At 33.2% G+C, this 13,667-nt stretch overlaps 1 protein-coding gene across 1 annotated transcript in view; it reads right to left on the minus strand.

Moving 5' to 3' along the window:
• The window catches only part of vps13c (vacuolar protein sorting 13 homolog C), a 608,306-nt gene that overhangs the window by 11,650 nt on the left and 582,989 nt on the right, over window positions 1–13,667 (minus strand). The window contains exons 76-81 of the mRNA XM_051920790.1: window positions 11,653–11,766; window positions 7,602–7,677; window positions 7,130–7,293; window positions 4,801–4,846; window positions 3,957–4,080; window positions 3,014–3,128 (exon numbers count right to left, since the gene is read on the minus strand). Coding sequence (XP_051776750.1) covers window positions 3,014–3,128; window positions 3,957–4,080; window positions 4,801–4,846; window positions 7,130–7,293; window positions 7,602–7,677; window positions 11,653–11,766 — 639 coding nt within the window. The remainder of the gene's footprint in view (window positions 1–3,013; window positions 3,129–3,956; window positions 4,081–4,800; window positions 4,847–7,129; window positions 7,294–7,601; window positions 7,678–11,652; window positions 11,767–13,667) is intronic.

Below are 13,667 nucleotides of genomic sequence, written 5' to 3' on the forward strand. Positions count from 1 at the left end.
GTTAAATATACTGTTGAGTACTGTTTTGGTTGTAAGAGAAACATTAAGATAAAGCTTCAGAATAAATTAAAAAACATATGACATAATAATTATAAAGTAAATATGTTAAAGTCATTCCTCATTATGCTGCATAAAAAGGAAAAGAAGAAAAGGTAGGTAAGAAAGCATGATACACAAACTGGTATAAATCATACTTAAGGAGAAAGGAGAAAAAGAAGAGCCAGTCAGATCAGGTTCTGTATACTGATGCACAATGTACAAAGCTCAAGCTTGTAAAGCTGATAATTGTCAGTATAAGACCCCTTAGATCACAGAAATGACCAGAGTATAGGTTTGATAGTATGCTGTCAAGTAATTTTTGAAATTTTAAATCAATGGACTTAAGGTTTGAGGAGCTGAAACAGAAGTTGCCAAAGGAATTAGAGAATCTGGTTGTAATGAAGACTTTTTAAGAACAAGACTTTTTCTTGTGCTAGACACACTGAGGCAACCCTAACTGGTTAGCATGAATGTCAGATTGAAGAATGGTTTACAGAACATACCACCTAGGTACTAAATCTGTCTTTGAACACACAACGCCTGAAGTTTGTAAGGTGACTATAGTTAAGCTACAAGCTCTGGCTTCAAATGACATTCCCTGTCAACTAACCACCTATGCACAAGGTGTCCCACTGGTGGGACACAGCCATATTTCAAACTTGTTTGTGTATACTTGTAGATGCCATGGGGGAAACACAAGCATCCTGGTTGAGAAAAAGGATGATTTTTTTACTGGGAGAGGAGGCCATTAATGATGGACTGGGCAAATGGACATGCCCCCACATGACAGGTGACAGTGTTCCTCAGGGCTGAACCTAATTAGGACACCTGCAGGGGGGGGTCATTGGGTACTGCGAGAGGGTGCTGCATGGAGGAGCTCTCCCCTGGTTTCCATACAACACAGAAGTGCTCCGATGACTTGGGCATGACAGCAGAAACAGAAACCTGGGTCGGATTTAAAAGAAAGTCCACAGCCTTACTTATTTGAGTTACGATGTGGAAGGAGAAAATTTGTATTTGTGTATTGTGGCTGGTGTTCTTGTGCTCTTGTAAAGGTGGTGTTGGAGGTGAATAAACATATTTTGTTTGAACCAGAATTGTGATTGGGCATTATTGTGTCTGTGGTTTGGGGCTCAGTGGCACACCCTTGTGGTTACAATACTGCAGTAAACCCACAAGTCAATCAAAAGCAATAACGGTACTTTTACATATCCAAAGGTGTTTTCTTTCAAATAAATCATACTTTTTCGTGTTACCTGCTCTCTTACATTTTTAAAATATGTGAATTGCACACGCATACCCTGAGGTGAACAGCGCCTCACAACTGAGTGAATATGCTTTTTTCAAAGACGTCATCTACTTCAAGCCACATACATACATTACCTTTGGATAGCTGAGTTTCAGCCCATTCTAATTATGATTGTTCACTTATATTACATGTCACAGCTGGGCATAGAAGACCAGAATAAATGGCTTCTGCATTATGCACAAAGCTCGAGTCACATTCTGATCACAGTTTTGACTTTACTGAGAATGTTGCATTTGATAAAAGACTTGATGCTATGCTTTACTTTTGAGTAAATGTGCAATATCATATAGTGAAGTGAAACTCAGATGACATTTCTACAGTTATAAAACTGAAGCATATCCCTCAGCAGAGATGGCCTTCTGTTGAGCACTCGCCTATTTGAAACATGTTCCTTTTGGGCCATGCATAGTAGTGTCTGGTTATTTTGTGAAAGAAAACTATGGTAGCTTTTGTATATAGATGACATGTAACAGTATTCAAAGTTTAATCTTTCTCCCAGCTGTGCTTTATGTTTTGTTTTCTTGCTTGTCTTTGTTTTGTACATCAGTACACATAATAAACAAAACAAATTTCTAAATGAAAATAATTAAAGAAATTCAATGAGCACAACTATAACTGAACTGTTTTATTTTTTTATAAAACATAAATCATAGACTGCTACATTACACAAGCACATGTGTTTGATTAGCAAACTTTCATCTTCACAAAAGTAATGCTTGACATGATGAGGAATAAAAAACACATTGTTTGGATTTTCCAACAGTTTTCTTATTTTGTTTGCCAATAGCTTGTGTTTTCAAAAACATCTTTACAAATCAACTTTTTCCCAGGCAAAATGTATTTTTTTTATTTTGAAATGATAATATGAAATTATCTAGAAGCCAAATTCAATTTAATTTATTTTGTAAATGTCACTAAATAATTTAGCTTTAATGGACATCTAATATCAAACAATGCTACTTCTAAGATTTTTCCAGCAACATTTTTAAATGTCAATCCAAAAAATGAAAAAAATACTTAGAAGAAAACTGATTTATTTTGAAATTCCAAAACAGCGTTTTTCTTAAAATTGGGTATACACAGTTACTGATCAGGGAAGAAATGCAATGGTACACTACATCATGCTACTGCGAACGTGCAAGCTTTACAAGGATAAATAAGATGCAGATTTCTTACTCAAGCAGACAGGGTTTTACTGTCAATATCATTACCAAATTATTTTTTATAAAAGAAATCAAACTATTATATAACTCTGTGTCCTTATCAGTCCCTCAAATGCAAAATTATCAATCACTATAATACAATCTACCATATTTAAAAGTATAAATATGGAGAACATGCATAAAAGTTAAAAATGCCCAACACATACCGAAGACTTAAGTTGCAACAAAGAAAAGAAAAAATACAATCGGTATAAACAAACAAATATTTACAACTGTTATTTGTAATGAAAAAAAAAAAAAAAACTAGAAAATTATAGTCATTGTCTGAATAATGTTTATAGAGAAGTGGTAATATCTACCATTACTGAGGTTTGGGTCAATAAGCAACACAAGACCTTTCTTATAATAGTTACAGGGCTACAGGCTAAATCCCATTATATTACAAAATAAGACATGTTTATAAAGATGTGGCAAATATATAACTTGAAATATAAAAACATACCTCGAACAAATCACATCCTTCTGCTTCATCTTGATCATATGGTCTAATTATTCCATCTTCATGAATCACTCGAGGAGGGCGTATTCTATACACATCTTCTGTTGATTCAGCAACTCTATTAAACAAAATCAAATTTGGAGATTTGGGTAATTTTTGCCACTTGGAAAAATCTTACAATATCTAACAAACACATGATTGGTTGGATCATCCTGTATATTCTCATTTACCCAGTAGTTTATATACCCCAGCAGTATGTTGCAAGCAAAAATGTGTGAAAGGTTACTTGTAGGCAAATGTCAAAATGTTTTATTTTAAGTGGTTTTGATGTATAGCTATGAGTATGTGTAGTTTTGAATGCTGTTTTCTACAAAGATTTTTTAATCCAATATATTATTCAAGATCATTTATAACACATTGATACTATAATTAAACAATATAAAATCAAAAAAATAATATAAAATCTAAATTCTTTACCCAATTCAAAAATTTGTATAAGCAGGATCATGGATTAATGTGCATTTATAGTGGTGTCCACCAACAGATTAACAGTGTTAATAGACACACTTATTGCAGACATGAGGTAGAAAAAGACATCAATCCCGCAGAAAGTTCCAAGTTTCAGTTCTAAGATTAGTGTTTTAGGAGTGGCCATAATTACAGCATTGCATATGATTTTTTAAGAAAACACCATCCTCACTTGAACATAAAAAGCTGATTTGAAAACTGAATGATCTGCTCTTGAGAAGAACACTTACTGAGAAAAACAAAACTGATTAGTTTATGGAAAATTTTAAAAACTTGAAAACATACTGAATGTTACTGCAGAAAGAACAACTTTTATTATGGAACATTCCTTTGATAACAGTCAAATAACAGAACTTTCTAGTAAAAGTTCTCATTTTGGTTTTCAATGAAATGTAAGATTATACTTCAAATAAATTACCTCTGTATTCCCTGGAATGTGCTACTGGCCATATCAATTATGCCACCAGTCGGCCGAGCCACGACTCCCACCAGTCCCTTACCAATTCCTTTAAAGAATCCAGCTGCTCCTTCCTTTTTAGCACCTACAGAGAATGATTATGTTTCTTAGTCTCTATTAGTTGTTAAGATTCTTATAAACAGACATAAGCATAATGGTGTATGTTATAACTGCAAAGTTTTTATTTTAACCAAAAGGGTAATAGATTACACAATCAAACACCTTGCCATTAAAACTTTGCATTGTAGGTCATTCTGTTGAAAGTTGAACCGTTTTTGAAATTCCATTTCTTGTCCAATGGGTAAAGAGAAAAACAAACCCCATCAGTGACTGTTTTTATGTCTGTAGTTTCAAGGGGTATTTAACCTTTAAATGTATTTCCTCCATCTCATCTTACTTACTAATGAGCTCATTTTTACTCAAGCAGTAGGTGCAATGTAATCTGAATCAGTACATCAACATAATTTACATTAATTCTGAATCCACTCCCACACCACCACAAACCATAAATCGAAGTTTTCCATTTGTCTTTACATTGTATTCTATTTAACTCATCCAAATTTGCACATCTCAGAAATTGAAACTTTGACACTATTATGGCTGATAATGTGCACCTGACCACAAAAAAAAATCTTTAATGAGATTGAGGCAATAACCATAAGTCGAACAAGGGAAAAATGACAAATGGAGAAAAGTGTCATAAACATGTAAGATATAACTGCTTAATACTTTTATAAAACATTCATATACAAAAAGAGTGAACATTTGAAACATACAGAGAAAGAAAGCTTAGCACTGAACATACCTTCCACAGGTTTTGTAATTATCCCTGTGACTCCACCAACAACACCCTAAAGCAAAATCAAAGATAATTATGTTTAATTAAAAAAAAACATTACAAATAATTAACAGAAATAAAAAAATATGACTATTAGTAAACAATGCTTTAATCAGTTTAATTTTGAAACTTCAATTTTAAAAACTACTGAATGTTGCAGTAAATAAGCTGATGAAAAAACTGTGACAAGATTTGTATTATGAATTATTTTGATGGTAATGTATATATGTACTTTTGTAGTTAAGTGCACTAATATGAAACTGGTATTTTAAATGAACCAAAACTGCTGTAACAGCATACTTTATTCACACCAATTTACCAAAGTATTAAAGTAACAGGCCTTATTTAGGGTATACAATAACTTTGCAGAACATAACTACAATATACATCAAACAATTTTACTGTTACACAATGATTTACGAGTATTAAGAAATAAATGAGTTGTGGTTAATAATATAACTTTAGCACTATTTCTAATACTTGTCTAATTAATGAAACCTCACATAGCAGTATAAATAGTACAAATTCAGTTGAAGCTTCACTGCAAGGTTTTATCTTTTTACATAATAATCTATGTAAATAAAATGTATTTACTCTGAGTAATATTATTTATTTTGATGTACAGCCATATCCCATATTCTTTGTCAAATTTGCCAGTCTTCTATATATTTAACTATAAATTACAAGAAGCAATCTGGATGGGCAACCTTTAGTATTCACATAGGCAAGAAATTTGACAAGCTAAGCAGAAAACATTTTCTGTTCCTCCTTGTTATTCCAAAAATGTAAAAACCACAGTATACTCATCTCCCAAAAAAAAAAAAAAAGTTAAACATAAGTGAGAGAATGCAAAACATTCACATGCAAAATGGGATATTTTCTTGTGTCCATGAAAAATAAGACTCCTTTTTTGGTTATGTCCCTTTAGGTGTTTGATATTTTTGCAGATAAGGCAGTTTTTTAAAAAATTTAGTTTAAATATAAATATGCTTACTTTTGTCCTTAGCCGTTCTTATATACCCAACACAGCTACTCCTGTCAAAACCCTGTAGCACTGCCCCAATTTGATCTTACCTACTACATGTAAAAGAAAAAACATAACTATTTCTAATGCTATTAAAACAACTTCTTTCTTTACTTTCATATGTTTCTGTCTGCCTGTGTGGCTAGTTAGAAGGACAAGAACCAGATTATTATTGACATTCTTTGGACCCCAAAACCTAAAACATTACGTATTATTGAGGTTAACGTAGCTTCTCTCAAAACAACAATAATTAAAGTGAAAGCACATTCAGTGTGGTCTAATGAAATGAAGGCCAGATTTGTAGTCCAAATACAACACCACTCTATTACAAATTTACTAGTGTCCATTAACTAAGAAAATAAAGAGTATATTTTTTTGAATGGTTCACTAATACTAAATTAGTAGTTGCAATTATAAACAACCCACAGATTTTATTTAGAATAAGTAATCTGATAAATAAAATACTAACTTTGGTAGCAGGAATGTTACGGATTTCTTTAGCGCTTGGTAATAAATAAAAAATATTGATTTAATAATTTAAGTAAATGACTGAGTGGGAAATTCTACAATTTATACCTAAGTGTTTATTCAGGGTGAACTATGGTTAAACATACAATATAATAACAAAGATAACGTTCATGTAAAAGTATCAAATGCATAAAATACAGTTAGGAATGAACTGTATTTAACACAATGAAGGGATTGTGTTAAAAAAATGCTTTAGTTGCCTCACATTTTTATGCAAACGTTTTGTTCACCTCACTGAATTAAAGCTGAAAGTCTGCACTTCAACTGCATCTGAGTTGTTTCATTTAAAATTCATTGTGGTAATGTACAGAACCAAAATTAGAAAAAAGTTGTCTCTGTCCAAATATTTATGGACCTAACTGTATGTACAACTTAATGCATTATATACTTTGAATAATTTTAACTAATTTTCATTTTAGTAGACCTCCAAGTTTATAAAAAAAGTCATCATCGACTGTGTTGCAATCCTAAAGAACACGGAATATGCGGCTTTCCAAATGTTTGTGATTCATGTAGCTGACAATCAGAATTCAAAGAGAACACAAGTTGCATGGTTTAATGCAACTTGAAAGGCTGACTACCATAACTAGATAGAATCTGAAGTTATAAACAAGAATATTAATGGAAGAAAAAAAACAATACAACTTAAAAAGAGTTGAAGCACTTTCAGAGGATGGCACTCAAGGTACAAATTAAAAGAATCATTATGGTGAATAAACAGAGAAGATACTAAAAAATACAAACCCGGATTAAGCCTTTTCCTCCTCTGGCCAAGCTATCTCCAAAATCTTTCGGTTGTCTATTCATGTCCTCCCTCCGTTTATGTTGATATTCTTTATCCATAGTGATTGCTGCAAGTCCTTTGCCAACAGAGCCTGTGATTCGAGATACAACACCTGCTGCACCCCCTATTTTATGGATGTAAAAAGAAAAAAAAATTAGCTGCTGCCCATGAGTATTCAACAGATACTAGCTATTCTTTCCTGAGTTCACCTTGTAATGATCAGACTATGAACATAAGAGTGAGGTTGAATCCTTAAAAAATATGCACACTTGATTGCTTTTTTAACAAACAAATCCAATACAGACAGGGTATATTGAATTTATACAAGTTTAACACCACATTTAAATAAGAATTTAATAATTTGACAGAGTTTAGTTAATCATACTGGCACTTTGCTCATCAGTATTACCACTTATATTGTACTTCTCTTACCTACAGTATGGCCAAGAAGGCTTCTAACTCCAATTGCAAAACCCTCCGCAAACTCCTCAGGACCTTGCACTGCTCCCTGCAATGACAATTAATAGATCCATACCGTATAAAGTCAGACAGTTGATCTTGATACGAGATAATCTGTCATCATAGTGGAATACAGTATTACTTAGTAATTATCAGTTTTTTAGTTGCGTTTGGAAAAATAGAAATAAAATCACTACATTGACTGTCTAACGTCCAGTCAGTCATGATACAAATATCTTCTATTTAGACATTATACTTGCAAAAATTCAAAGTGAGCACTGTTATAAAGATAGTCACAAAGCAGCATAATTCATTTACAGTAAATTAAACAAAACCTTCAAAGTACTCATTATATAGTTAATATTGTTTTCAGAGTCCAGTAAAGTATTAGAATACTGTTTTGGGAATATGATTACCTTAGTTTAACTAATGTGCTTTACATTACCATTTAGATTTATTTCCAGTATTATCAACTATAACAATGTAAACCTGGCTCAGTCCTTTTCTATGAAAAGTGCACGTTCTTCTCAATGTCCGTGAAGTTTGTCTTTCCAAGTACTTCAGTTTTCATGCCATATCACAAAGATAAATAATTTTGGATGACAGACACTGCTCTGCTGACTATGGCTATATTAAAGGGTCCTTAAATCAGATTGCCGTCCTGCCTATGGTGGGTTATCATGCTTTCTGAATGGCCTCTAGATCTCCACAACTTTAAGTTGCATAAGTTGGTCTCAAGAAATGCATGGATGGAAACATTTAGTTCCTTATGTATTCAAACCCCAACTCTTAATATATATTTTTTATTTTTTCCATATTTTCAATCAAAAATAACTGGGATTTTTTTTGTCAAGTTCCCAACAAAACTTTGTGCAACCTGTCAGATCAAATAGAAAATATCAAAAACCACTGAAAATGAAAAATGCAAATTTACTCAGAACTAATACACACAAGTATATAACCTCTGCCAAAGTAATAGAGAAAATCGTTCCTAGAAAGGAAAACAATGAAAGCATGAGATAACATCATCAATGATGTGACAAAAAAAAATAATAATAATAAAGAACATTTGTTAGAATAGCAAAACAAAAAAGCCAAACAATGAGGAAAAAAATCCACAATGCTTTAAAATGATTTTAAACCAATGATGATATGGACATCTATATCTGACCATACCTCTATATATCCGTTCAAACTTCAGATAACCTTCAGGTGCTGTTCTTTTGGAATATGCATGTTTTTGTTATATTTGTAAGAGGTGTCTCTTGGTTTTCAGTTTTCTTCCACACTAACAGCAAAGGCATGTATGAAATTTTAAATTGGTACTTCAACAACAAAGGCTTTCAGTTCTGTTGCGTAGCTGGAGGAGCAGATTGTTTTTTCTGTACAGCAAGTGCATTAGGTAGGTAGGGTGGGTGGGTGGGTGGGTTATTGGTAGGTAGGTAGGTAGGTAGGTAGGTAGGTAGGTAGGTAGGTAGGTAGGTAGGTAGGTAGGTAGGTAGGTAGACTTTATTAATCCCAAAGGGAAATTCACAGAACGTACTGAATACGAAATATATCATCTTTAAGTATAGATACTGTAAACTGAAGTTTGACAAGAAAAGATACGTTCATAGAAGAAACACTTTTCTCATTTTTTTTTTTGCTTTTTATTCTACGTGTGACTTTTCTCTTTATCCTTGTGTGGATTATTTGCTTTGAATTTTCACTAAAACTTTTAAAACAAACTTTTGGACTGAGAGATTCCTTTCGGCATGCATTTTACACGTGCTTGATCCTGCCTTACGCACCCGCAGCTACAGTTAGCTTGTTTAATTTATACCTTAAAAAATTTAGATTAATAGATATTTAGAGGTCTTCAGAAATAAGTTGAGTCTGAGAATGGATTTAAAAATATCTTTAAAAATTGGAAATCAACCATTGCACTATCTGCAAGATAGTCTACAAGTGGAGAAGATTTCAAACAATTTCCAACTTGTCTAGGCCAAGATCCCCAGCAAGTTTTAGCTCCTGATCAGAATGCCACATGCTGAAAGAAATGTCTAAGAACCCCAACAGTTCACCACAAGATCTATAGGTAGCTCCTACCACTGTTAATATCAAAATGCATGTATCAACCATTAGAAAGAAGCTGCACAAATTAGATCTACATAGGAGGTGTGCCAGCAAGAAAACCTAGCTGTCAAGAAAGAACATCATGGCAAGATTTAAGTTTGCACATGAACACCTAGGCAAAGACCAGGACTTCTGAAACAATATTCTCTGGACAGATGAGGTAAGAAGAAGTATTATTTGGCCACAGTAGCAGAAGACATGTTTAGTCCAAACCAATGACGGCATTTGAGAAGAAAAAGCTGATACTAACTGTAAAGCATAGTTGTGGAAATGTTAAGGCAAGGCTGCTTTGCTGTCTGAGCAGCATACCATCAATATGAAATCTTCTTGAGGATGATGTGAGATCATCTGGGAGAAGACTAAAGGACAACTGTAAGTAGACCTTGCAACATAACAATGACCCTAAACATACCAGTAACTCCACCAAAGAATAGTTGAAAAGAAAGAAATTGAAGGTACAAGAATGGCCAAGTCAAAGCCCAGATCAAAATCCCATTGAGATACTATGGGGGGAGGGTTTGAAAATGGCTGTGCAAACAAGACACCCCTCAAACATCACACGGGAGAAAGAATTCTTTATGGAGAAATGGAAAAAACATTCTCCTAGTCATTGTCTAACACTGGTTTACAATAATAGTAAATGTCTGTTTGAGGGGACATTACCTGCTATTAGAGCCAAAGTTGCACTGAATTTGCCTCAGACGGAAATGGTATAGCTACTCATTTTCTGCTGAATAAATGATTGTAAGGTCAAAATTTTATATATATTTTTTTTTATTCCATCACCTTTATCTAAAGATACTGCTTAAATGAAGATTAAATCTTGATATGTTCACATATTTTAATAAAGAAAAAAAATAATGTTAATAGACACTTATTTTTTCACATCACATTTGTATGTTTTTTTAAAATATAGAATTTAATTCTTTTCAATCAATAACACTTTTAATCCAAGTGAATGGTTGGGGAGAGCTGTAGGATATTCCATCAGCACCGAGCATAAGATTATCTGATGGAGAAATAAAATCTTTGTTCAAGTCTCAAGATACAATTTTTGGCTGTTTTGGACCATGATGTAAAACAGGCATGGAGCTTTTTCTATAAATTACAGTATACCTATAAAAGAAATGCTGAGGACATATATATTTATGCTATGCTTATATAATGCTTTTTCTCATATATTTATTTCTATGTGAGTGACTTTTTTTTGGGTAAGTTTTAGTCAACATACCTCACCCAGCAGGAGAAGTAAGCTGATGTACAAGTGACTTGAGCACATGCAAGTTTCGAGTTGCTTAACTAACTTGTACTATGGATCTGTTTTGCTGTCAAGAGTGGCTGTTGGACGAGTGAAAGGGGAAAATGTAAAATAAACAAGCTGAAGCAACCTCTTCAAAGTAAACTTGAAACACTGAACTAATCTGCAATTGAAGTTGCACAGAATTTTTCTCTGTTTTAAGACAGACAAGTTTCCATATTTGCCAGTGATGATCAATGGGAGATTTTGAAACTTCAAAAATCTCTATGGAACACTCTACATGAGATATCTCAGTGAAAACTGAAATTTCCTGACATATTCTCTTAAAGAGTAAGTGTGTGCAGTTTCAATAAAATTGGTTCGTTGGGAGTGGAGTTGTTACCTGCAGACAGACACACAGACGTAACAACCACACTATATGCAAACATACCAAAAATGAGAAAATAACACAGGGTATATGTAGTCAGTTTTACACATATGTCATAATGCAACATTAAAACATGAGATATGACTGTATGAGGGGAAAAAATGGTATAATAATTTACAAGCTAGTTACTATAACCAAATCAATCACAGAGGATTTTTTTTAAATAAATGGTTTCTGCATATAGCATCAGGCTATGAACACTTGACAGTAAATACTGTAATTACCTGAAAGGGTTCATAGAAGAAGGCCTCTACTCCCTCAGTAAGTCCTCTTATCAATCCAAAAGGGTTGCCCAGAACATCCAGACCAAGTACAAGTACATACATTTGTTTCAGAAACTGCAAAAAAAAAAAAAAAAAAAAAAAAAGATTACAAATAAGATAAAATCAAACATATAATCACTTTTACAGAGATAAAAATTAAGCTCTTGAACATTAAAATGTTTAACACTATTATTTTAGTTTCCGTATTTTACAGCCCATTAAAAGTTCCACAGTGTTGGTTAAGACAAATTAATATGTATTTGAACGTATTCTGGTTTTCGCTATATCTGGTATTCAGATGCTGTATGACAGCAAATAGAGTTGGCACTTGAAGAAAACTAAATTTGAGTTGACAATGATTCCAGATTCAAATGCATTTTAATTATACTGTACATTCAGATAGATAGATAGATAGATAGATAGATAGATAGATAGATAGATAGATAGATAGATAGATAGATAGATAGATAGATAGATAGATAGATAGATAGAAAAGTGCTGAATGTTCAGATAGATAGATCTATTACTTCTTAACCACACAGGATTTTACATAATAACTGATATTTTCTTTCATTTTCTGCCAAAACTGAACACACCAGAAGGATAAAATTGCTTAGCACAAAAACTTTAATTTGTATTTTCAGCAGGAAGAGACTAGTTTACCATCCATTTCAGCACGTCAGCTACACACAAGAGTTTTTACTGTATTTGTTAATTGATACATGATAAAAATGGGTACAAATACTCAAATACACAATAAGCACTGTAATTGACAAGTCATACAGCAAGCCAAATTTTAACCACATGGGGCATTCATTCCAAGGTATAGATTATATTCTTGAAGCATAAGTGAAAACATGCAATTAATATAAAAATGTATCTTTTTTAACACTTTTCTTGCAAAGTATGAAATATACATAATATAAGCAGGTGCACTGTACAACAACACCATGATCAGCAGATAAGTACAGCTAGTTATTTGGGGTTGGGGATGGGTGCTAAAAAAAAGTCTTAAGAAATTTAAAAGTTAGCTTTACATTCTGAATGAGCTGGTCATTTGGTATAAAAAACTGTCTAAAATACAACTAGGCATACACAATTTTCACTCTACAAATATAGTAGCAGCCTTGGAAACCCATACACTTGAAGTACTTTCCACAAAATGCCACTTCAAATACACAAAGCAAAAGTACAGTAGATAGAAACAAGAAAACACCCATGAACTCTAAAACATCTGCACAAGGACAAAGAATTGCTCCAGTTTTCAATGGTCAGAATAGGATGCCCATTGCTCAAAGTGGAGATGAGGTTCAAACAGGTGACTGAATCTCTGCCCAGTACTCTAGAATAGGCTTTACTAGGATAGTCTTGTGGAGTTGAGAAATACACATCTTGGGACAACCTGATAAAAGGTGTGTAGTGAATAATGGCAAAGGCAGCGCCCACAGGTCTTTTACCTAAAACACCCGCACCTAATTTCTTCAGTCTATGCATTTTAAAGCGCTGCTGGGGTTTCCTAGAGAGAGCAAAAGATACTGAACAAAACAAATGACACTGAGAAGTAATAAAAAGCTAAAATTGCTGTTATTATTTCAGGAGCTCAGTAGCACAAGGTAACTGAAGCTTAAAAATTAATTTGTCTGTTGTAATTGACTGCTGCAACATTGGAGACAGACAGACAGACACACACATAGACCACTGCAGGTACTGGGCTCCACACGTTTGAGAAGTGCCTCTGTCTGCTATGATATTTTTCTGTCATTTTAATTATTGAAGCATTATATCGTTCAAAGAGAGATTAGATAAGCATTGTGGTCTATGGGTATACAACGCGTTTAAATGTTGCACGAGTAATATTAAATTTCTTTAGATATTTGTTTAGATGTGCGGCCAGAAGGTGGATGTTATGCAGCTTCATCTGTGCATTTACAGGGATTGTTAAGTAAGACTTGTTGATTTAGGTGTTTTAAGTACTG

Source organism: Erpetoichthys calabaricus, chromosome 17, assembly GCF_900747795.2.
Source record: "Erpetoichthys calabaricus chromosome 17, fErpCal1.3, whole genome shotgun sequence".
NCBI lineage: Eukaryota > Metazoa > Chordata > Cladistia > Polypteriformes > Polypteridae > Erpetoichthys > Erpetoichthys calabaricus.